The 26860-nt window shown below is 44.8% G+C and overlaps 1 protein-coding gene across 1 annotated transcript in view; it reads right to left on the bottom strand.

The window, feature by feature from the left end:
- LOC147672948 (lysozyme g-like) overlaps window positions 1–26860 on the bottom strand; it is an 87160-nt gene that overhangs the window by 19034 nt on the left and 41266 nt on the right. Inside the window, exon 4 of the mRNA XM_086947888.1 lies at window positions 9982–10120. Coding sequence (XP_086804014.1) covers window positions 9982–10120 — 139 coding nt within the window. The remainder of the gene's footprint in view (window positions 1–9981; window positions 10121–26860) is intronic.

The following is a 26860-nucleotide window of genomic DNA, read 5'->3' as shown; positions in this document are numbered from 1 at the left end:
TTGTGGAAGACCTTGTCAAATGCGGCACTGAGGTCAAGCAGTTCCAGTGCCACAGTGTTCCCTGCATCAAGGATGGTCCGCAGATGTTCAGTCACGCCCAAGAGAAAAGTCTCGGTACTGTGACCAGGGCCGAAGCCATTCTGGGAGGAGTCCAAGGTGCCATTAATATTCAAGAACCCCGTTAAGATGTTATTCATGTGAGCCTCAGCAATCATGGCTACCCATGGTCTACCCATGGTAGGAGAGATGAGGACGAAAGTTTTCCAACTTAGCCGGATCCAGTGAAAGTTTTTTGAGTAGAGGAACTACCTTAGCCTGCTTCCATAGCTCAGGGACAACAGCTGTGGAAAAAGAAGTATTAATAACCTGGAACAAAGGTGCCAGGAGCACAGATAAGGAGTCCCTGAACTGGGCAGGTTTCAGAGGGTCTACAGGAGCCCCAGATTTAACTTTACCACTCAGTAGTAAAAACTCACCCTGCGAGATGGAAGGAATAACCTCCAAAGTATGAATAGGAGGGTCCGTGAGGAGCAATAGGAGAAAGAGGCACCAAAGGGAAAGACCTATAGATTGTTTCTACTTTATTAACAAAGAAAGTGGCAAGGTCCTCACAATGTTGCTCAGACATAATCACGGAGGCAGTAGAGTTTTTCTTAACTTTCAGATCCTTAAGTATTTTGAAGATACACTTGCGGCTTAACTTGATTTATTTGGCGAAGTAAGCCGACCGGACAGCGTGTATACTCCTATGGTAGCTCTTGATAGCAGCCTGACAGCATATTTTTGCCACGGGGTCATAGTCCTTTCTCCAGGCATGCTCCAGCTTTTTACAAGATTTACGTATTGCAGCCAGAGAATCGTTAAACCATGGGTTAGAGTCAGAGTTACGCCCTTTAGACCATTTGGCTGGAATGAGGTAATCAAGAGCATGAAGAATCCAATTAAAGAGTAACCTATATGACAGATCGGGGTCACTGTGCAGTTTAGGAGGGTGTACAGAGAGAAGGGTATGAAAATCCTCAAGCTTCAATTTACGCCAAGGGCGTTTAAAAGAGGGCAGTTGATAGCCTCTGTACGGGGGGCTTGAAAGCTGTGAAAGACATAAAGACCAGAGAGTGGTAAGACCAACATACTGGACTGGGTGTCTTGACAGAGGCGGAGGAAATATTAGAAAAGACGGGGTCAAGCAAATGGCCCGCAATGTGGGTAGCACCTGAAATCAATTGAATTAATTGGCAAGCGGCCAGGACTGCAAGCAAGCTGTCGATTTCATTATCATGTTGGAGGTGAATGTGCAGATTAAGGTCTCTGAAAATACTGAAATTCGCTGTGCTCATTGCCAGAGTACTGGTGACATCAATAAGTGCAGATTTAAACTCCTTAGCTGGCCCAGGAGGGAGATGGTCTAACAACCCTGACATGGTCGAATGAGCGCTAAAAGCAATACTGAAACGGGCGCATTCGCACCCCGCCACAGACTCTTTGACAAATGAGCAGGTGTAACAGAACTTAAAGATAACCGCAGTGCTGTCCCCTCTAGTCTCCCTGTTCAAGGTCAGGATACTATACCCTAGAGGAAGCGCTAGGCCGGGTTCTGCCACCATGTCATCACTAAGCCATGTTTGTGTTAAGAAAAAGACATCAGGAAACTCCTCCTGTACCAAATCATACACATCCAGATAATGTTTGGCCAGGGAGTGACCGTTAAGATGAAGAATTTTCATAAAAGACCAACACGAAGGAGGGAGGGTGAGGGGGGCGAAAGTGTGTATGAATCAAACCCACAGCCAAGACAGCAGAAGGGCCCCTCCATGGAACCTAACAAAGGCGAGCTACAAGGGCTTACCAGATTATTAATAGCCAACAGTTCGGCCCTGAAATAAGTACACGATCCTATTGTGCCACTGCCAGCGTTTCTGGCGACATCCAGGCACGGAGAGGCGCAGACGGGCTTGCCTTTGACGCGCCACCGGTGCTCCCGTGCCATGGGCCAATTAAATGTAGGATCTGGGCAAGTGGCCAAGAGACTAGACCGCCTCACCACCAATATGGTGGCAAAAAATGGCCCACTGGAAGTAGGAGATTCCGGCGTCGGCAGTTTAATGCTCCCTCCAAAACAATCAGCCCGCTAATGGCTGCGGTGGACCTGGGAGGCAAACAGCCGACAAAACACTCCAGGCCAAATACTCGGCAAACGGAGCTAAAAGCAGGCCAGAAACAACCTAGGTCGGTAAATAAAATACAGAACACTAAGTACGCTTAACTTACACTTTAAATTAAAAACACATTTAAACACTAAAACAACGAGCAGCCGAGACTGTAGAGCTTAGCCTCATAGCAAGCTGCCAGGTTGTCAACATTTTAAAGAATAAGTCTTGCATGCCCTGCGTATGCGAGACCTAAACAAAAAAAGTGAATCAAATTTGTTAGTGGGACAGACGTTCGGATGGTCAAGCGTGGCAATAATTTAGGGAGTAACTATTACATTGTGACCCAGGAATTGAGTCTATGTGTCTGTAAGGTGTGGCATCTCTTGGATTGGTGTTCATAGAGGTGTCACAGAAGGTTTAGAAATCCTGATCCTACTTGGGTCCTGCAATGCTGTGCAGTTCTTGATCTGCAAAGAATACCAAATCTGCGTGGAAAAGAATGATGTGATGTTACAGAGAATGTTAAAAAGGGAGGAATGGAGACCAGTGATGCCTAGACTGACATCCTAGGGATGAAGGGTTTTTAAATTAAGAGCCGACTTGGCAGAAAGAAGACAGGCTGCTCTATTTCCAGAACTTTTACTTTTATCTTATATGTTGCTGAATAAACAATTCGAAGGCTGTTTCTATCTAGACATCATGGGTTTCAATGGAGATAATGGCTCAGATATTGGTGCCAGAGATGGTGTTGAAATCAAGGGAGATTTTCACATCAAATACCATTCACACAAAAATAATCTAATATTAAACTGTGAGAAAAAGAATGACATGATTTCGATGGATAGGATCTGGAAATTGTTGGCCCAAGGGCACCACCAAATATCATAATGGAGAAAGGTATAAATATTCAGGTCTACAAATGAATCGGGGTATGAATCGGGGATCATTATACCGGGAGGAAAACAGCAGGTTCTGGGAACTGTAGTTAGTGGCGTCCCAAGGTTCAACTATATGCACAATGGTTACTCACTGTTGGCATTCTAAAAGACATATTCAGACATGGTATTCCCTGTTGTAACGTATAAAGCTTTTGCGCGTAATTATGATTTAGGTCATGTGTGGAAGTGGGCTACTGGCCTATGTAATTCCGGGCAATATAAGGCAGGTAAGTTGGGGCTAGCCTTGAAATGGCAACGGGGGATTTGTGATGACAGCCTTCTTGAATTGGCAGGATGAGATTCTTTGCTGGTCTTGACACCAGTAAAGTGAGTATTTACGGAGGGCACTCTCTTTCTCTATGGTTACCTTATCTCCACCCACCTCAGATGGTTGAATGAGTGCCTCTACTGGGTGGACCCCATGGCACACTTTTCTTTCACAATTGTTCCCTACCAGGCCTAACTGAACAGTTTGGCGCTTATACTACCGTCGGCTGTACAATGGTTGCTCCCCTTTCAATCCACTGAAAACCACAGATAGCATGCTGCCGTTGCCTAACCATGCTGCATAGGACGGGACTTCTGTCACTCCTGTGTGAATGCCATGTAGAATTTCTTAGTGGCTTTACATGATTACCATGGGTTGGGTTTCTGTTGCACCTGGGTGGACTCCATCTAGTATTTAATAAATGTTTGCGTGTTTGGGCTTCTTGGGGTTCCCAAAAAGTGAGTCACAGATGACGAGTCTTACAGATCTGCAAATGCAGACTGCAAACTTATCCCTTACTCTCCCTTAGTCTTCTGCTGCAGGTGTAACATGCTGCTACATGCCACTGCACCAGGTCTGGAGCACATCCTTAGGAGCTCACGCACACCAGCAAAACACACCAGTCATCAGTGTCACTTCAACCAACACCCTCTACAGCCATGCAAGGCTGTGAAGTATCTACTTACTTGAACAACCAGAGTGGGTTATTGGGTTTTGTCAAGGGGGAAAAGCACTACAGAAAAGCTAGAATATAAAATTCTGCAACTGAAGCTCTTAAAAGATAAGCAATTGACATAAAAAAAAATCAATAGACCTTGTTCCCTCAATGAAATCTTGAGGTTTATGGGCATAAGGGCCTTATTTAATGGTCAGACTGTCATAAAGCCACTTTACGGCAGTGGTAGGTGCATTCACTGGCAAATGTTCCCGGTCTGTAGGAGGATCTCCCTACCCTACTGGCTAAACAGACCTTCTTCAGGTATGCTGTAGGTTCTGCACATACATTACTTCTTCAAACAAAGGTTGTTACTGCACATATGGAGACCATGCATGCTGTTAAGAATGATGGTGCTGTAGGCACAGATCTCATCATTGCAGGGCACGGCACACCTAGTGACATACGGCTATACCAACTGTGTGGACGTAAGAGGCTGTGCTGCATGTTTGAACGGGGTGTACCCTCCTCTCTTAGGTTCCCCACTACACTATTTCAGCCCAGATGCCCAGCCAGTGTCAGACAGTTTATAAATATTAGAAGGTCTTATTTGTAATCAAGCGACATACTGATAAAAACAATTATACAATAGGTAATTATTTGATTACGGGCAATTGTTTGATTACAATCCAGCAATTACACGAAGAGGGTGATGATGGCTCAATCCATATTGTTTTTAATCTATGGTAATTTGTTTTGGATGAGGCATTTGCATTTTATATATTAAAAGAGCTGTGTACCAAATTATATTGGTACTGCTTATTATAAGGTTTAACTAAACAAACTGCAATCAATTTATATAAAAATAAAGTAATCTGTGAAAAATACAGCTAAACTGCCCCAAAAATAGTGAGTCACATTCTGGTTGGTTGGTGAACCGCCATTGCATCACAAGCTTCATAGGTGTTGAAGGAAGGCGTTTATTGGCAAATAGTGCCTGCGGCTAAACATTCTGATTGGCCAGCACAACTGCATGTTCTAACAGAAATGTCATCCTCGCTAGTTGACACCAGCCTATAAAACTAAAAATAGGTCTTCTTCGGAAGGCTCCGTAGGTATACAGCTATTACCTATGTCAGGGCTTTGAATGGGATGAAAAAACTGGGAGGTCTCTCAAAGGGCCGTGGCAAATGGAATTAAGGGCGTGGTTTAAAATCCCCTAAACTAAAAATCTGTGCTTAGCATAGTGTGCCGCTCGACTTGTATTATGCAGTTTCTGTCATTGCATCCAGATGTATGATACAAGACATAACATCATACCTAAAAGAAGTCAGGACTATTGGTGTTGTCAATGATTGTTAGTTGCATAAGATAAATAAGCAGCAACTATGTCTTGTATACAATATTGAAAAAGCTTCCACTTAAAGCCCTGGTGAAGCCACCACAATGTTGCAGCTCCCGAGTTTCAAAAAGAGAAGGGAAATCCAGAGGGAAAATCACTCTTTAAAAGAATTTCCATGCCGTATCTTCTCCACTAGTGAGAAGCGAGCAGTGTGAGCGATGTTCTGCTGTCACTGCAGTCAGGAAGAAAAGGGACCGCCTGTGCCAGGGTACAAAACAGAGCCCGATAGTGACCCATTTCGAGCCCCCCTAAAAAACTGCTGGTGCTCAGCACTGGTGAGACCCGGCCCACTTAAAGCCCTGACCTATGTATATATTAGAATGTACCACGCAGGAGGCAAGTAGTCTGGGCTATCGTGGACTGTTGTCGATTCTGGGCCGCCCAGCTCTTCAGCAGTCTGTAGCGGCCGGAAGGCTGCAGCTGACTGCCCCCCCTTGTGTCTGCTCGGCACCTGGAGGGGTCTGGACTGCTTGTCTTGGTTTTTGTCCAAACACACAAGCACAGATCTCCTGGCGGGATTAAAGACGTCCCGAAATCGCGAGGACTGCAGCGCGCGAGCCCCTCGTGTGTTTCGAGTTAGGCACTATTTTTAGACTCAAGCAGGCCAGAACATTTCAAGGCCGAGTCCCAGGAGAGCTAAGCCAGGCGGCCTTGGCTCCATTTCCAAACCACAGGAGCTTATGGGGCACGTGCAGTAAAAAATAAATGGCCGCCCAATTATTGTATTAACTAATTGCGACCACCAGGAACCAAACGCTCCCACTTTTTATGTTTTAGGCCCCCATTACGAGTTCCACAGATTTAGCTGCGGAACTACCAAAAGGCCGGGATCTCCCATTCCCAAATGCAGGGGTCAAAATGTATTTCTGCCAGAATGGGAACTAACATGCAGACCCGGGAATAACGCGTTCGATACTGCGTGCTTTTCCCCCTTCCGCACACATCTATCAACGGCTTGTGGTAGGAAATGTGTTGAGGGCTGGTCGCAGTCCTATGGGTGCCATGGGGCAGGGGGAGAGGGCAGAGCAGGTGAGGGAAATGCACCCTGCTGCCACCTCATACTGCCCTTAAAGAAGGGCAGGGACCTGGCACAGCAGCTGCCACTGTAGCACAGTTCTGAAATCTGGGACTATTGTACCAGGGGTCTCCAGACTCGACAATTAGGGTCCTGTAAATAGCAGGAAGCTAAGAATGACAGGAGCGGTGCCCACTCTGGGGACAGCGGCCCCAGCCAAAGGCAAACAGGCCAACATTTTGGAAGAGGTAAGTACCAGAGCTGGTCGTTCTCCTTCCTGGCTTGAACAGCCCTACTCCAAATGGTGTAATTTATGGAAGCCCCACAAACTGCTGCCTTTAAATCAATCATCTGTTGACAGGTTATTAACGTACCTTTAGCTCCAACTTTTGGTGCATCAAATAAAGGTAATGGTAGTTAGAATGCGGCGGCCAGAGGCTGTGATTATACATATTCTGAATGTTATGAACTAGTGGGTACCTGGCACGCCCGCTGGACATCAGCAGATAGATTCGCACTTTACTCAGCATCCCACACACAGTATTATAGGATTGACATGGTTTTAGTAGCTCAAGATCTAACAGCATTCTCCACAGTCCATTCACACTCAAAGATTGTTTCCTTGACTATAAACTCAACTAACCACCATACAAAGATGCAGAAACCACACGCATGTCTGGGTCTTTCTCCCACCAGAGGGCACTTACTTTCTAAGGACACTTGACTATAACCTGCTGCCCTGGTCGGCACCAGTCATTTAAGACCTTTCACCAGTATTACAGGTCTAAGCGGCAGGAGAGGGACTATAACAAGGAATAAGGCATTTAACGACCTATCCAGCCTGGGGCAGGAACGCAAAAATGTTTTAGAACACTGCACCCCATCAATGTTTCGGAACACAATCCATGTGTATTGCAATTGTTTCAGTCCTTTTTGGCAGAGGAACATTTTTCATGGAAATTGATATTCACAGGACCCGGATATCACTAAAGACTTGGGGGCAGATTTATGTTGGACTTGCACCACGTTTACGTGACGCATCGGCGGCGTAAACGTGGCGCATCCCTGCGACCCATTTACAACGTGACGCATCTAGGCAGATGCGTCACGTTGTAAAGCCCTGCGCCACATGTGGGCATTCCGGCGCAGGGTGGGCGTTCCGGGGCAGGTGCGCCTCGCAAAAGTGGCTGAGTGAAATCTACAAGATTTCACTCAGTCACTTTTAGGCCAATGCTGCGTCAAAACCCTGCGCCTGCTTGAAGCAGGCGTAAGGCTTGACGCAGCATTGGACAGATAGGGCACCCTCGAGCCTTGCTGGAGCTGCGTCCGCTTGCGACGCAACTCCAGCAATGCGCCGCCTTTACGGCACAGATGCGTCACGCATCTGTGCCGTTTTTGCCCCATGGTGTGCCGCATTGTAAATGCAGTGCACTATGGGTGGCGGAGCTGCGGCGCACAATAACTGGTGCATCCCTGGGGATGAGCCAGTTATTGTAAATCTGCCCCATAGAATTAGGTTGAGGTTCAGAAGGGGATTGGATGGAGTCATGGAGAGGAAGATACTGTTGGTCGACACTTCAAAATGAGATTTGGACCCACATTTCTCCATAGGGTGCACACCCTTTATGAGACAATATCTGCTGAGAGGTCTACATGGGATCAGTATCTGATACATGGTAACAGTCGGCATGGGGACCTAGGCAGGGCTGCTTACTCTCTCCGGAACTATTTACATTGCATCTTGAACCATTCTTGTACCATCTGAATGGAGTTGCTACTATACCATCTGTTATTTTGAATGGGGCAGTCTGTATAATAGCCGCCAATTCATATTACATTGTTTTTTTCTATGTCAGATACTCCTAAGGTTGTTGGCCCTACTGAAACAGAGGCTCAGACATTTTGATAGAGTTTCGGGGTTTCTCTTAATTAAGGAAATCTCCAAATTTGATCAAATTCTTCCATGCCAGGTAAGATGTCCACTTTGTATCATCTGTGTTTTATCTTGGCCTCACTACTTCAGTGAAAACAGAAGGGATGGAGAGACTGACTCATAGGCCTCTTCTTGTAACCTCCACTGCACTTCTTCATAAGTGGGATCGTCTTCCCACGTGTATTATATTAAAATGATTTTGCTACCCAGATTTCTACCACTTTTTCACCCACTCCCTTTGCTGGTCACCGCAACTATTTTCCATTGAGTTGACTTATCAAGGAGTAGTTTCAAAACGTTATAAGAAGCCTTATTTGACCTCAACGTACTTACAGACTTCTCTGTGTTAAGGGGGCGGGGCATTTCCAAGCTTGACATAGAATTATTTTGAAGCATTTGGTTTCAGGATTTCTCAAGTACTTTGTTTGTTCAGCATGCCTTGGCCGATGCCTGATCTCTATGAAAACTGCTCGGATCATCTAGGATTCTTCGAACCTAAAGCTTAACATTCTTGTGGTCTATGAAGAGGTTTGTACAGTGGCCGCTCCTCAACTAAGGTAAAGGAGCGTCTCCCCACTGCTTTTCAGCCGTGCAAAAAAGAATAAATAAAATGATAACTGAATTATATTATTACTTTATTCTTTCCTGCAGCAGCAGATTTGCTGGGCGGGGCTGCTCTGCTCACATTTCAGGGGGAGGAGTGGTGAGCACTTGCTAAGTGCGCATGACTTTTTTGCAGGCCGTCATGGGCTGGCCATCATTCATGCACACTTTGCATGTTCTCCACCCAGACTGTGAAAGAAAATCCAATGCTCAGCTCGCTGAGCTGCCTTATCAATTTATGTAAATCAGATTGCTGTTGACATGAAAGAAAGTATGAGCCAGGTAGGGCAGATGAAGAGAAAAAGAAAAAAGAAAAGACTAAATGAACTCAGGGTGTATTCACAGGACATTAGACTTGGGTGTGATGCAAAGTGTTCTATACTGGTTCAATGTACACTGCAGAAAGGGAAGGATGCAAATGAGTTCAGGGAGTTACTGGAAGATGCAGTCACTCACTCTTGTCAGTTTTTATAGTCTGCAAATCACTAACCAGATAACTAACTCTCAAATAAAGATTCGGCTTCAAACACATGAGCCTGGGTATGTCTTCCAAAACAGGGCAATTACTTTCGAAGGACAATTGACTATAGCCGGCTGCCCTGGTCTACACCGCTCACTAAAGACCTTTTACCAGAATTAAAGGTCTGAGCTGCAGGAGAGGGACTATAACATGGAATAGGACATTTAAAGACCTATATAGCCATGACCACAACAATGCTTTTAGAACACTGCATCCACGGATAAAAGAATATTCTAAATTAAATAGGGAGCTACAGGAAAACAAACTTTGACATGTTGGATCAGGAGACCTACAAGAGCCATTGTTGGCAACCTGTCTATTCTCTTCGGGGGAGCTCCCAACACTCCAATGTTCTCAATACAATCGAAGGCTGTTCCTGTGATCGGGTAAAGCATGGCCTTAAAACACAATTGCCTTCGGTAGCACAGAATAGGCCATTTTTGTCAGCTGCAAAACAGTTCATGATATATGTAAAAGACAAGTATTTAAGAACATACCTTTTAATTGTTGCTCACTTGTCCAATCTAAGCACTTCTTCTGGATGGCAGTAATCATATCAACAAGGATTCCAGTTGCTTGTGAAATATGTTCTCTGCTGTCCCACCCCCCTCTGGGGGTGTGGTATCGCTTATCTACCTAATGCAAAGAAAGACACACAGATTAAAGTGAGAGCATTTATCGTATTTATTCTTTAAAGATTGCTTTTGAGTGTACTCGGGTTGTTTTGATAACCCACAGAATTATCAAGTGGTGCTCACTCTCAGTGAAGTGTGGCTAACAAAGCTAGTTGGCTTGTGAGACTAATGTTTTTTTCATCTCTACTTGTTTCTGCACACGACCCTTATGGAGAAAAGAACTTGCTGAGGGAGTCTTGATGAACAGTGACTTAGGCATGAGGTGTCTAATGTAGGGCGAGGGGGCGTATTACAATGGAGTACCCAGAGCACAAGATACATTTGTGCCTGCTGTTTGCAATGATGGAAACCCTTTGTCTCACACCCATGTCATATTACAGGTGCAGGTGCATGTACAAACAAGTCATTGCATGCACACTGATTGTGCTGCACTAATATAATGGGGTACCCCTTGAAAGCGAGGTATGGAAGTCCCGGGGACCCCTCAAGCTTCCCAGTGCAGGCAGATGCAGTCAAACGCTCCATTTACTTGCAAGGGTATCCCTGTCCCCTTTCGAAAATGAGGCAGACTCATCTCGTGATGGTGAAACATGGTACCCAGTTTAAAGCAGCGCATTCACTGACGGGCTGTCCCTAGTAGAGGTGCAAACCGTGAGAGTTGAAGCTTGCCTGGTGAGAGTGCATATTTTCATGATAAGCTGCAGCATCTCAGCTTGGCATTCCCACTTAAGTGTGAGCTGAGGCACAGGCTGGGGCATTGTCTCCGAAAGCTAGTACAGCTCCAGGAGTGGAGATTTGTGTGGGATGTGCAGGATAAACACTGACTGTGTACATGTTTCTCATTTAGAATGATCCTATTGCAATCTGGAACATATAGCAATCTTTGAAACCAGCATGGCTTTGGCTCTCCTGGATCTAGGCTGCGCGATTGAGGTAGACTATAGTAGGGTCGGTGAAACTAAGCTCGAGACTAACCATTTTCAAAAGGACCACTTTGCCACTAGTGATAGTGAACGTTAAAATAGCTTGAGTCCTACAGACACATCCTGAAAGCTGCACTGGCTATGGCTGCCAACTTTTGGCACATATATGTCACATAGTATATCCTCTGCTACACTACACTACAGTTATGCTCCTGATGTTTCTTCGGTAAATGATGACCACATTGAATTCAGTGTGCAGTTTGTCACATGAGGTTAAATTTATCTGCTTTTAGGATTTGGGGAGAACTAGATAATCTAATCATCTGTAAAACCAATCTTAAGTGGCTGTACTTTTCCTTTTTGCGTCCATGCACAGTTGACCTCCCTGAACGTCCGTAAACTTCGAAGAATCTCAACTTTTTCATGTTTAAGCTCTTCCCAGCTTACGTTTTCCTTCTTTTAAAATTCTTTGTCAACCACCTTTGTTAGCACCCAGTGGTCTTGTTGAGTACTTGCTGCTCTCTGCCTAAAACTCACTAGCCGCTATATGCACGGAAATGAATGGCCTCAAAACCCCTCTGGGTCAGGATTTGCACTAATGTTCACCTGTACTGCAGCAAGCATGCTCGGAAGACTCCAGTGAAACTCTGTAGGAGGGGATTCAGCAGTCATGGACTGAAGTTCAGAAATTCGCAGTCGTCAATATTGGGTTGTGGCAACAAACATCAGTGTTCGTATCAAGACGGTTGTCAATAAATACAACAAAGTTTACAGTCTTACAAAATGCTCTGTCGGCTGCAAAGTACAGAAACAGATCAAAATACCATCCTTAATGTTCAGAATTGTGATCTACTACATCTACAGAGAATAACCATGTCTGTTTGCCACCCACTTCTCCACACTAGGCTTAGAACTGATCCCATCGTGCCATAGCGACTATCAATATCCGAAGTAGCCACAATAACTTCACTGCCAGATGACTAATCACATTTATAAAAAACGTGAACAAGATCTCTTGTCTCATGAAATTGATAAGACTAGAAGCAAAACATATCAATCAGCGACAGAGAGAAATTCAGAAAGAGGCCATTTCCATCCACCCTCCCAGGACCTGGAACAACACACCTGACGAAGTCAAAATGCTACGTCCTCATGCAATCCAGAAATGGATCGAACACTTGGGAAAACACCTCTTTTTTGCGCCACACTAAACACCACCTCTCAACTCTATGCCACTAAACCATCCTGAAACAGTTCCGAGTTCTACCACCCACGTTCAGTACTAGTTGCTCCCCATCTATGCATGCATGTATGCATGTATGTATGTATGTATGCATGCATGTATGTATGTATGTATGTATTTTTACAGGACAAACCTAGGTAAATGGCAGACGAGCTATCTAAGCAGAGATGTGCAGGGTTCTGAGAGCACAGGTGGACTATTGTCTGTGTAAAAATGTAGTGGTCGTCAAAGAGATGTGTGATTAGCTCTTTCATAATTTAAAGAAGAGTTGGGTGACCTTGATAGATATGCGGAAGGAGTTCCACATCCAGAATGCATTTATAGACAAGATCTGTGTCTTGGTTTTTTCATTTTTCCATCTCGTTGTCTCTAGTCTGATAGTGTCCTGGGTGGGATGGTTGTAGAGACATATAATATCTTGCGGCAAGTCAAGCTTTCCTCGGTTCATATGCTCTTTAAATACTATCAGATCCGTACATCGGAAGCCCTTTCTAGAGACTTCCATCACTCAGTCAATTCAATAAAAAATGTGCCTACAGCAAAAATAATATAGCCAGCTTTATTTACAAAATATTGCTCAGAGAATATTCACAATACCCACATTTCCAATAACCAATGAAAAAAAACTTCCTCTACAGCTTAGAGATGGATCTGGAGTTCTCTGTGCTAATTAGGAACCCTACTGAAAATTGTCAAATAAGTAGAAAAAGAAAGCACGTATTGCTAAAAGTATGCAGCAAGCTACATACCTTTAGCAATATATCATGGTTATGTAATCTATCTGGTATAGTCAGACTGATTAAATCCCATGTGTGCAAACAAACCCAGAGGGGTGCAAGCAGCAACAGATAGAGTAGCTATTTCCTCCCTTGGTGTCAATATATCACAGACCTGGTCTTCCATTTCTTCGCCATCTCCTCTATCTCAATTGATGTATTTGCTCACCCTTTTGAACTTTTCTCTTTTTTCTATATTTCCACGTTTTCCTGTTCTCCTTCCAAGCACAACGCACTCTCTCTGTTCTGTTTGTGTGGTTCTATTTTCAGCTTCGAGGATAACAGTTCCGTGTATAGTTTGGTTCACTGTCAAGCATTTGGAACCTATTCATACAGCACGTATTTTGCATAGAGAGGCAGATGTTGCCAAGATTTCTGTGGGAATTTCCATAAGGAGGAAACTGGATAGGTGCCATTTCTTACATGCCATATCCTATTTCTGTGCAGGGCTTTGATTTCTCTTTCAGTTTTGTGTTTAAGCCTCATCTTTATTTCAGCTTGTCTGAGTCCAACCTCATGACCATGGAAGTAGTCGGATATTAAGGGACCTTCTGGACTAATAAGATAATAAAAGCCAATCCACTTTTCAGAAGAAGTGCAATACTTCTAATGGGACGGTACTGGCACTTCCGAATAATCAACATGCACTCTAGGGTGGTGAGTACCTGCATCTCTGGCACTTCATTTCAAGCACTGTTGTGAACAGGGTGATTTTCATTAAAAAAAATATTTTTATCACCAAATAGAAGGAGACAGAGTTTATCACAACACCCTTCCTCGTAAATGTGGGTGAAATGGAATTTAAATAAAACAATCAGTCCATGCTGCTTCGGTCCATATTGTTATTTTGTTTTTGATCACTGACTGTTACAAGCTCCACAGAGAATAAGAACTGACAAAGCTAATAGGTCTTACGTATGCAAGAGCCATTGGGTTTGCCAATGTCTTTTAGCCATGTTGTACACTAGCATGGCTGCTGTTCAGCATGAATAAAAGTTGCTGGAACATAGTGTGTGGTGTGGAGTGTCATAAAGTGGAGTGGTGTAGAGTGTCGTGGAGAGGTGTAGAGTGGAGTGAATAGTTGTGGTGTGTTGTACAGCAGAGAGTTGTCATGTAGTGTCGTTGAGCGGAGAGGTGTAAAGTTGTTGGGCGTAGGGTGGAGTGTCGTAGAGTGGAGTGCCACTGAGTGGACTAGAGTTGTATAGTGGAGTAGCGTAGTTTGGAGTAGAGTGGCCTAGAGTTAAGTGTCATACAGAGGTGTAGAGTGGGTAGAGTGGAAGTGCACAGAGTAGAAGGGCATAGAGTGGAGTTGACTGTGGTGGCATAGAGTGGAGTGGTGTAGAGTGGGGTAGTGGAGTACTTCTGGCAAGAGTGAGCTCTTCTCATGAGCCGTTTGAACGAATTAACATGTACTTCCAGCTATACCACCAACTCATTACGTGATGATAAACACATGTTGAGTGTTACAAACAGTGCTGGTAATGTGGTTAGCAGTCCAGGAATGGACTAAATTGTGATCTTTACCCTAATATGGGTCCATCCCTACCACAGACATTCAGAGGGGATTGGCAGAATTAAAAAAACTTTATAGTCCAGGGTCAGTTGCACTTCTTAGCGAACCCCCAAATTATCAATAATGTCACTTCCAAAGATATGTACTCTCTAATCTTATGAAAGACACTGAGAGAGCGCAATCTGAGAAAAATGTATAAGTACACCATATTTACAATTTAGATGCACGAATTTAGTTAAAGCATTTAGAAGTGTCACAAATATATAGAAATACATATACTTATGAGTGTTTAATCAATGTAGAATGCATATCTTAGAGTGTGAAGCTAATGTAGTAATGTTTAGAAATGCTAGAGTGCTGTTAGGACTCCATGTTATGTGACTGTTGCAGAAGAAAATGTAATGCTGCTAAACGTAGAAATGTGCAGGCCTCATGGCAATGTGTGAAGAATGAAAACGTGCCTTTACAGTCTCACATAAGATGGATTTGCTAATATTCAGAATATTATTGATCATATGTTAAAGTTCTGTTTTATAGAAGTGTTTCATATAATCAGAGTGTAATAGGTTAGAATTGTTTTAGTTTAAGAAATAAAGATTCACAGAGTGCAGGCCTCTTGCAAAGTAATTTAGTAGGCCTGGAAAGATAAAGTTGCTTCTTTGATCTGCATGTGCTAGTTAAATTCGGGTCTCGTTAAGCATAAATTGCCAACCATGTTCGAAGTTTTACGACGTGAAAAGATAAACTGGAGGTCGGAATTTGGGGACCAATTCATGGGTGTCTGTTTGCAGGTGCAAGGGGGTTCCAATCAAGAGAGTGATGAATAGAGCTCTGTCCGGGGAGACAGGCACAGGCCTGGAGGAGGCTCCAGGAATTTACTGGGGGGTACCGGCAAGCCGAGAAGAAGCCTGGGAAGCACGGTCAACGCTAACAAGAGGCCCAGAGGAGTATCAGTATGGAAAAAGCCAGAACCGAAACCACGTGAGAGGTGTAGGGGCGTCTCTGAGGGGCGTTTCGACTGTAATTATGATTTTGTATTAGGGACAGCACCCTGGGGTGGAGTTAGAGCAGATGGCCTGAGGACCCTTAGAGAGTGGATGGGTAGGCAGAGAGGGCATGATTGCAATGCACAGATTTACATCAGAGACTAGGGAAAGTGAGTGAACTTCTTTGGAAGTCACCACGGCTGACACCTTTTTAGGTTAAGATTCTGTTAAGTAGGGATGTCACTTAGTCTAGTGAAGGGACAGTCTAACCTGACTTTTCTCTTTTTGTAAATGACTACTTAAGTTACATCTTGTGTCTATTCTTGCAAACCTGCTTATATTTGAATTGGCTTTAGTGGTATTTTTCTGTCGTCTAAGATCGTTCAGAGAATTCATGTTTGTGTTGGTGCCAGTATACTTTTTGAACCTTATATTGAGATGCTTGTATCTTCAGTTATCTTTGGCTTTATAATAAAACTTTAAAACTTATTCGTGGTAAGTGGTTCTTCAGAGTCGTGCCAATTTTTGGGATTGCTTAACCTGGTAGTGGATTGCTTTTTACTCTATGACAGGCAACAAAGATTCAGTCGACCTAAGTGGGGATTTAGATCTAGAGTAGTCAAATGCGAGATCAAAAATCCCGCTTTCCCAGTTGGTAGCAGATTAGGATGGTTGCCTTCTAGAGGAAGGTGACCTAGACTAGGTTAAGATTACCCCGAGGCCCCTAGAGATCGAGAGATGACCAGCAGAAGAATCACCTGCCGAAGAAGGTGCTGACGGTGCGAGAGAAAAGCAGCAGAGTCGGGCGAGAGTGAGTATGATAAAGGTCATGCGTTGTCAGATTGTGGTGTTTCATGTTGAATCTGTGTTGTAATGTCATGCGGAGTTGAATGCCTGTAGTGTGATTGAGGCAGGGTTGTGAGCGCGCGCAACCTGGTGAAAATCTTAAGTTCAGAAAAGAGCTTAAGTGGTTCGGGTGTATCGGACATCCAGAGTAATTGTCAACCGTTGTGAAGGGGGTCATGAGGGGCATTGATCGCCCGCAGGACCGTGATAGGGGGAATGCAAGAGTGAGTGTATGAGTAACGGACGCTGGTCGGAAGTTACTGTGTGTAAGTAACCTATCAGTTAAGGCGATTGTCTAGACGTTTACGGAAAGACATTTCGTCAGTTGAGGTGACAATTACAGTTAGACTGTGGGCGTACAGTCAAGAAAAGTGATCGCTTGGTCGGAAGTAATCATTTTTCAGAGTATGAATGGGACGCATGCATGACCGGGATACGAGTTGAGAAAGGAGGGGAACTGCTGCGAAAGGGAGACGAGTGACGTCAGAGAGAGCCGCGCTGTGATAGGCCGGTTGGTGTGGAACCGCGCTGGGATAGGCCGGTTGACAAGAGCCGCGCTGTGATAGGCCAGTTAGCAAGAACCGCGCCGGGATTGGCGGATTGCCATCAGGAAGTAAACAAGCGCAGGGAATTAAGGAAACTGGTAGATTTGATCATGAAGTGTTTTAAAAGCTTGAGAGCAATCTTTAAGAGAGAAAAGAGAGAATCTTTTGACAGGGAAGAGGCCCCGCCAGAGGGTACACCAGCTCATTATATGGCCACGAATGTTGGGTTGCATACTATACTGTGGATTTCTGAGTGGAGTAAGATTACAGAGGGGAACGAGGAATTGACGTTTCCGAAATACGGAACGTTTAGATTAGAAGTATTGCACCAGTTAAAAGCAGTTATGACCTCAACGAGACCTCTGCCCAGACCAACACAGTTTGAAGCCCTTAATGCGTGGATTAGGGCGGCGCACGACAGGAACCAGAACAGGCGTCAAGAAAGAGTGAGACGATCGGTAAGAGCAGTTCAGGATGCCAAATGGGATGAGGAAGCTAAAAAGTGGAGAGTGCAGACTATTGAAGTAGATAAATTGTATCCAGTGATAGAAGTTGCAGGAGACAAGAGACCACCAGAGGAGGATGATGAGAGCGAGACAGAGGATAGTCTGATAAATAGGTTGTTGATAGACAGACCGCCTCCGTACAATAGAGGGATGGAAGGTGCCGAGCTCCAAAGGGGGGACGGGGCTGGTACAGGAGAGTATAGACCACCTCCTATAGCAGATAGAGAATACGCCAAAGGTGAGGAAACACCTCAGCCGAGCCCAGTACAGAGAGTAGTCGGAAGGTTCGTGGTACAAAAGGTGCCAGAAATGGAGCGTGCCAAATCCTATCAATTGCCAGACGCTCTCCAAGTACCTGTTACTATAGGTCCTATAGTATCGATTTATGACCCAGAGAAAGCACGAGAGGAGGAACAGGTACGGCTAGACAGGGAGAGAGCAGAAATGGAAAACCGGAACAATATGATTAATTCTCGAAGGCAGTTGCCAGGACCAAGAGATTGGAGCACCCCATTAAATCAAGCAGGGGATCCCATAATAGATCAGGGGGGTCCGAGAGGACCGATGGATCTGAGGGGACCACGGCCGAAGTCCTTTAAGGAGTTGAGGGCTGACTTGAGAGAGTGGGATGCTAACACGGGAACCCAGAGTAATAGGTCAGGAGCGGAAGCCGAATGGGGAAGTCGAGGTGATGGAACATTGTCTCACTGCGGGGCTAGTGAAAGCGGCCAGGAGTGCGACTGCAAAAGTCAGGAGAATAGAGGGGCTACACGCCATTTCCTTAATGGAAATGGACAGGAGCAAGAGGATAGAAGTGCAGAGTGTGGAAGGGTGTCTCGTCTCATTCACAACGAGGGAGACCGAAGGACACAAGAGTACAGAGACAGTTTTAAGTGCACTCACCATGCACCTGGCGATAGTAGACAACACTGGGATCGCGGGAACATGGGGAGTTGCGAAGGGTCTTACCATGTGTTGAGCGATACTAGACAGCAAGGGAACTGCGAAGGCGGAGGAAACAATGGAAGGTCTTATCATGCATTTAGGGAGACCGAGCAGAATAGACAGAGTGAGACTGTGGGAAATAGAGTATCATTTCATCACATGCCAAGAGGGGATGGAACTGCATGGGACCTCGAAAGATGGGAACATGGGAGGACTCCCCATAACTCGCCTGAGCCCAGGCGTAGGGCTCGGAGCTGGGATGGGAGAGATGTCAATGGACCCTCTAAAAATCACTCATTGACAGCTGAGATAAAAGCCAGAAGGCTAGATGTGACCAGTTTAAAATCTGACTTGGATGAGATAATAGATGGCACGTTGCCTTTAGAGAGGATTGACATGTACGAGCAAGATGAGGTACTGTTCATAGCAAAGGATATCACTCGGAAAGCAAGGGCGGTACATGAGAAATTATCTGAATTAGCAGACAAGTACATGGTAGACTTGTCGAGAACAAAGGCATTGCAGGGTAACCATAGGTTGCATTATTCAGATCAGGACCTCGAAGAGAGGAGAACGATTGGATTGAAAACACACATTAGAGAACTGATCACAGGAATAAGGACATGGAGAGATCTGGATAAGTGGGAAAAAAGGTGGTCCAAAAAAGGGACTGTCAGGCGGAGCACAATTGTGATGTCCCCAGAGGGAGGGCTACAGAGGATGGAAGCATACCCTTTGCGAGAAATAGCGAATGGGAGCTATGTGCATGTGCCATGGAGTAGGGGAGATTTAGCTGCATTTACCAATTCCTTTCCTAAACTGAGAGAAAACCCCGTGGAGTGGTATAAGCAGGTAGAGAGGTTTGTAAAAATTTCTAAAGTACTGTGGATTGATTTGAACACCCTATATGATATCGTAGTCCCAGGAGACTTGTGGACAGCATGCAAGGTTAGCGTAGAATGGCCCACATCTGAACCAGAGAGGGATGCTCAGACTAATGGACCGTCAGAAAGAGTCATGGAGAAATATGAAAGGGTAATGACATGGCTGAAGGATAAGGTGCCGCCGCAGGACATAGATTGGGTGAAAATAGATCGAACTAGGCAGGAACCCAAGGAGACAGTCCATGAATTTTATGAGAGACTGCTGAAAACGTTCAAACAATACAGTGGACTGGATGTAATGGATCCCAAAGACATAGGACAGTTTGTGTCAAAATTCGTTTTGGGATTGAGACCTGATATTTGCTTGATGATTCAGCAACATTTAATTTGTTGGCAGAACAAACCATTAGATGAAATTTTGAGGTATGCAAGGTATTGTAGTGATGAAATTGATTCTAAAGCAAAAAAACGTAAGGAAAAGCTGATGTTGGTTCAGATGCAGTCAGCTGGAAAGGGTGGACAACAGCAACAAGGAACAGGGACCATGGGAAGGAGATCGAATAATCAGAATAGGGACAATGAGGAAAATCCGAGACCTACAGTAGACCTGGCTACCTTGAAAAAGACGACAAAGTGTCACCAGTGTCACCAGGTGGGACATTGGAAACGCGAGTGTCCCTATAATCCTGAAAATGGAGAACTGGAAATGGAGGAGGAAGAAGTTCAGAGCAGTCCAGTAAAAGGGACGACAATACCCAAGGGTAAGGTGGTCAAAGGGGGGACTCCAGCTCCTCGAGCCCAGTTCCCCCAACCACCCAGAATAGCGACAGGGGGAAAGACCTATAGACAGATGCCACTTTTTGTAGGAGGAGAGGAGTGTTACTATGTTGATCCGTTGACTGGACAGCGTGTGAGTAGAACGGAGGACTGCACCCTCGGGGCAGTTCTAGAGGTGGACCAAAGGGGACCGTATGTAGAGGCAGAAGTAGCAGGGTGTCCTACGACCTTCTTGGTGGACACGGGGGCCACTCGATCCACCCTGAGATCAGCAGTGGTTCCGGACCTGCCAATGTCAGGGGAAACCATTCAAGTGGTAGGAGTCGCAAATAGAAGAATGACAAGTCCTTTGACGGAGCCAGTACTAGTGCGAATAGGAAAATACAGTGATGAACATCAGTTTGTAGTATGCAATTCTAGCCCTGTGTGTCTGTTAGGAAGAGACTTGCTGTGTAAATTAAATTGCACGATATACTGCACGCCTCAGGGAGTGGAAGTACAGACTAACGACGATGATGCCACCTTTAAGGTTGCAAATTCAAAGGTATGCATAGAGTTGTATCCTACCTTGACGGTGGAAGAGCTCCCTTGGGACTTAAGAGATACGGTGTCATCTGAAGTGTGGGATTTCACTGGGGAAGACATAGGACTGATCAAAGGAGTGGAGCCAGTGAAAATCATGATAAAACCAAATGTTGAATATCCAAGAACGCCTCAATACAAATTGACTCCGGAGACGATTGCAGGAATAAAGCCCGTGATTGACTCCATGATTAGACAGGGAATACTGAAAGAAATCGTGGGTAGTCCATGTAACTCCCCGATTATGGGTTTGCAGAAACCTAGTGGGAAATTCAGAATAGTGCAGGACCTCCGAAAGATTAATAACATAGTTGTTTCATGTTGTCCAGTGGTACCGAATCCATCAGTGATATTGTTTCAGATACCATTCCAAGCTGAGTGGTTCACAGTGATAGACCTTTGCCAGGCCTTCTTTTCAATCCCATTAAATGAAGAGAGCCAATTTCTTTTCGCATTTAAGCTGGAAAATTGCGTATTAACATGGTGTCGTATCCCACAGGGGTATACAGAAAGCCCATCGATTTTTAACCAGCTGCTGAAAAAGAATCTTGAAAGTCTAGTACTGCCACAGAACTCGGTTCTAGTCCAGTACATAGACAACCTACTTGTTGCATCAGAAACAGAGGAAGCTTGTAAAATAGACACCATCACCTTGCTGAACCATCTAGCTGAGAATGGACACAAGGTGTCTCCGAGCAAATTACAGTACTGTCTGACAGAAGTACAGTATTTGGGTCACAGAATTGAAAAAGGGAAATGGAAGGTGTCACCAGACAGGATAGAGGCGATCTTGAAGATGAATTCGCCCACGACACAAAGAGAGGTCAGGATGTTTCTAGGAATGGTTGGTTATTGCCGACAGTGGATAGCTAACTTTTCCCTGAAGGCAAAGCCCTTACAAAAACTGACGCACAAGGAGGTGAGCGATCCGGTACCATGGGACAAGGACTGTTTGATGGCATTCTTGCAGCTGAGAGAGGACTTGTGTCGTGCTCCTGCTCTGGGAATGCCGGATTACGAAAAACCATTCTTACTTTACTGCTGTGAAAGAGAAGGTTGTGCTTTGTCGGTTCTAGCCCAAATTCATGGAAGTGCCCGTAGACCAGTTGCATACTTCTCGGCTACTTTAGATCCAGTAGCCGCAGCGTTGCCCGGATGTCTCAAATCCGTTGCTGCAACGGGTGGCAGCATTGAGAGGTGCGAGAGCATTGTAATGGGACACCAGTTAGTGGTGTATGTACCTCATTCTGTGGAACTGTTAATGACCAGGACCAAGACACAGCATTTGACAAATAACAGGCTCACGCGCTACGAGCAAGTTATTGTTGCTGCAGAGAGCGTGACCCTTAAGAGATGCTCTGTTTTGAATCCTGCTACTTTGATGCCGCTCCCAAATGATATAGAAGATGAAGAATGTGAAGATCACGATTGCCTTGATGTGACTGAACTATGCACCAAACCGAGACCAGATATTGTAGATGAGCCGTTGACTGACCCTGATGAAATTTTCTTTGTTGAAGGCTCATGTGTAAGAGACAATATTGGTCAGTTGAGAGCAGCTTATGCTGTTTGCACTATTACTGGAGTTGTGGAAGCCGCTTGCCTGGAAGGAGTACACTCCGCTCAGGTAGCTGAAATCATTGCATTAACCCGCGCCTGTTTAGCAGGTAGCAAAATTCGAGTCACCATTTAGACCGACAGCCAATATGGTTTCGGGGTAGTTCATGACTATGGGCAATTGTGGTCTCAAAGAGGTTACATGACTTCTTCAGGTTCACCTATTCGAAATGGGGAATTTGTACGATTGTTGTTAGAAGCATTGCAAGGTCCTGCAGCTATTGCCGTTGTTGAATGTGTAGCTCATACTAAAAACACAGATTTTGTATCCCAGGGAAATAGGTATGCAGATGAGGTCGCACGCTACTGTGCAGAGCAGGGATACTCTTTCACGGAAGTGGAAGTGGGTGGGACACAGGAAAAGACAGAACTAACTATGATGTTAGAAACTGTAGATACCTGGGATGATTTAAAAGGCATACAAGAAAACGCAACAGACTTTGAGAAAAAGACATGGGAGACTGCAGGTTGTGTAAAAAGTGAAATGGATTTTTGGGTTTCAGCAGATGGAAGGGCAGTGTTACCAAATGAGTTAGTGAGTCCAATGGCAAGACAGATACATGGTCCGGTACATCTAGGCAGAGATGCTATGCTGCGGGTATTCAGGCAAACGTGGTATAACCCCAAGTTTAGAGTAGCCGCAGAGGCAGTGTGCCAACGATGTGTCACCTGTCAGCAATTGAACATAGGGAAAAGGACACCAGTTACATTGAGAGGTCTGGTGGCCCTTTTAACCGGATGCAACTAGACTTTATTGAGATGCCAAAATGCAACCGCCTCAGATACGTTCTAGTGGATGTCTGCATATTTTCCAGATGGGTCGAGGCTTACCCTACACGCAGGTGTGACACACTCACAGTAGCAAAGTTGTTGCTTAGGGAGTTAATACCGCGGTTCGGGGTGCCGGCCTCTTTGGAATCAGATAGGGGAACACATTTCAACAGCGAAATTGTGAAGATGCTCTGCTCAGCATTGAATATTGATCAGAAGCTGCACTACAGCTATCGACCAGAAGCTTCAGGAATTGTGGAGCAGATCAATGGGATGATAAAGTCCCGAATTGCCAAAGTGTGTTCATCGACATCTTTAAGCTGGCCTGATGCACTGCCATTAGTACTCATGAGCATACGTAGCACACCAGACAGGAGAACAGGTCTCTCTCCACATGAAGTTTTAATGGGGAGGGCAATGAGACTGCCATCAGTTCCAACTGCAGCTTTGTTGAATATCACAGATGATCTAATCCTGGATTATTGCAAGGGACTTTCTGATGCCATTCATTCTGTGTCTCTTCAGGTGCAGGCTGCTGAAATCCCATCGTCCCAAGACTTGTGCCACGACCTGTGCCCTGGTGATTGGGTCGTGGTGAAGAAGCACGTCAGAAAGAATTGCTTAGATGTGCGTTGGCGAGGACCCTACCAGATCATATTACAACGAATACTGCTGTTAAAGTCGGAGGGCTGCCCAACTGGATTCACGCCTCCCACACGCGGAGAGTTCCAGCACCCCTGGAAGAAACAGCTCCTCTCTCGGATGAAAATCCAGCTGTGGACGAAGAATCGCTAGAGGGGACCAGTCAAGCTGTGGGGGTGTCGGAGGAAGCTGGGAGCGTGTCAGATCCAGTGGAAGAAGGACAGGACGGCAGTGAAACTGACATTGCCACAGAAGGAGAAAGTAGCTGTGAGTACGAATCAGACACTGATCAAGCTGCAAGTGACCAAGAGTCGAGTGTGAAGACAAGAAGCAGGAGAACAAGGCGTGGAGAGACCAGTTGGCCTGAAAGAAGGAAGAGGCCGAGCTTGAAGTCAACTCCAGAGAGAACCCTTGCTCCTATATCCGAAGACTCAGACCTGGACGAAGGTGCACAGAATTCAGAAGCGGAGGGTCCAAGGAGATCAAGGAGGGTGCGCGTGCCCTGCAGAAGATACGCCACTCCTGAGTGGACCTACCTGGCAGCAGATGTCTTGTGCACAGAGATCCGGGAGGGTGAGGGAAGTGACAGTGACCAGCACTGATCCCATCATAAAGCTGGAAGTGGCGTTGTTGGTGCCTGGAGTAGAAGCTGAAGGGTTGCTGACACTCACTATTCCCAATCCTCCTTACCTGAGCAGAATAAGAGAACTGGTTTTAAACAGTAGAATTTCCGACGTTTGGCACAACAGTATCAGTACTCGAAGAGACCATTCTTCGCCTAGAACTGTTAGAATACGTGATTAGAGCTGCTGGAACGCGGGTGATCGTAGACACCTAAAGACTTTTGTAAATAAGCAAGATTGAGAAGATAACCTAGCGCCAAGTGGAAGAAGAAAAAAATGTAGGGACCTTTCCATTTAGTTGACGGAGAAGGGCTAGGGTTGTCTGTTGTTGCGGTTCAAAGGACTGATTTCAAAAGAGATTGCCAGCTTCCTGAGGTGTAGTTCAAGAAAGACTGAATGAACAAAAAGAGACTGTTGAAGAGATAAAGAGAAAAGACTTTACATTGGAAAAGAGACTAAAAGCTACATTGTCTAGAGAACATGGAGGCCGGCAACTCGAACCGTAAAGCGAAATGCATAATAGGTACACTTTTAGCGGGAGTAATTTTTCTTATAGTTTTAGTAGTTACTGTATCATATATAGTGGGACATGAAAACGAAACAAAAGCAACAGAAGCAAAGGTTGTGGTAACATCGAAACCTACTACTGCTGGTAAAGAGGAGGACAATGCAGTGAAGGAGAAGGCTTTACTAGCAGCAGAAGCTCGTAGGTTACATGTAGATGAGTCACAGGGAAACTTTAAATCGAATGCTTATGCCAAGTTACTATATGAATACATTGATGTCATGGAGGCTAAGGATTGCTGCGTTTGTATGCAATTACCAGCCTCTGTAGATGAAGGTATTAGGCATCATCATCTCCCATTGACTTATGGGATTACATGTAGTTTGTTGCTTAGTATATTCTATGGACGAGATAGCTTTGAATACTATTTTTCAAATTTTGATGCTGTATTACCAGAAGTCCCAGCTTACAAGCATATGAATAAATGGGACTATTACAAGAGTGAGGATCGATTAGGGAAATGTTTCATTCCTTGGAAAACTCTAGATACTTCACATGCCCGAAGAAATAACCTGACTTGCAAGGTATCAGAAATTGAGAAAAAGTTTATAGGGCAAGTGGATGATCGGTACAGAAGGCAGAAGATTCTAAACGCTTCTGGCCAATGGAAAACGGATTGGACCGAGGAGGAGAAGTCACACAAAAGAAAGGGTAGTAACGGTCCAATAGCATTAGATCGAACACAAAAAGGGAAGCTATGTATACATAGGGGTAAGACCTACTATGAAAATGTATTCGTGGGAGAAGTAAGTTGTGAACATGCCTTCCAATTAGAATACTACACGAAAGATTTTTTAAAGGGAATGCAGGTGATCCCAAATGTGTATTTTGTCTGTGGAAGGAATGCCTACGTGAAGCTGCCAGACAATTGGTACGGTTCATGTTATTTGGCAATTGTCTTCCCCAAAATTTATCATGCTAAGGATTTAGAAATCATAGAGGGAAAGGCTCAAGCCAGAGGGAGAAGGGATGTAGGTGATGCCGAGGTAGTTGGAGATGTATTCGGCGCTATGTTCCCTCTTCTGGGGTTAATACTGAATGATGTCAAGATCAGGAGATTGGCAACAGTTGTAGATAGATTATCTGCCAGTACTGCTAGATCTTTAATGCTGGTGGAGGGAGAGATGCAATCGATAAGGGCAATGGTTCTTCAAAACCGACTTGCTTTAGACGTTCTTTTAGCCAAAGAGGGCGGAGTCTGTAAGGCTTTGAAGGTCCAGGAATGCTGCACTTACATTCCAGACAATTCAAAACCTCTTGAGAATTACATACGAAATATCACTGAGATACACAAAGAAATAGAAGATTTGTCAAAAGTAAATGTGTGGGAAAAAGTGGGTCACGGATTGGGTAAAGTTGGAGGTTGGTTCGCCAACCTAGGGAAAAGCTTTATATGGTACATTTTGAAGCCTATCATCATAATAGTGATCTGTGTAATCATATTGTGGGGGTTAGTGAGGCTGTACCAATGGTATAGGGCAAATAGGTTGCAAAGATCCATGAGAGAACAGGAGCAGAGACTAGCTGCAATGCAGGACAACCAATACAGGAGTCTGAGGGCTCTGGAAATGATAAAGCGAGGGAGCATTGCAACGAGTTCTGTTTGATTTTAATTAAATGATGGTGTTGTGATGGTGATGACCCCTAGAGGTCATCAAAGGGGGGAACTGAGAGAGCGCAATCTGAGAAAAATGTTTAAGTACACCATATTTACAATTTAGACGCACGAATTTAGTTAAAGCATTTAGAAGTGTCACAAATATATAGAAATACATATACTTATGAGTGTTTAATCAATGTAGAATGCATATCTTAGAGTGTGAAGCTAATGTAGTAATGTTTAGAAATGCTAGAGTGCTGTTAGGACTCCATGTTATGTGACTGTTGCAGAAGAAAATGTAATGCTGCTAAACGTAGAAATGTGCAGGCCTCATGGCAATGTGTGAAGAACGAAAACGTGCCTTTACAGTCTCACATAAGATGGATTTGCTAATATT

Source organism: Lissotriton vulgaris, assembly GCF_964263255.1.
Source record: "Lissotriton vulgaris chromosome 9 unlocalized genomic scaffold, aLisVul1.2 SUPER_9_unloc_1, whole genome shotgun sequence".
NCBI lineage: Eukaryota > Metazoa > Chordata > Amphibia > Caudata > Salamandridae > Lissotriton > Lissotriton vulgaris.
Note: the sequence above shows the minus strand (reverse complement) of the source record. Positions and strands in the feature narration are given on the sequence as shown.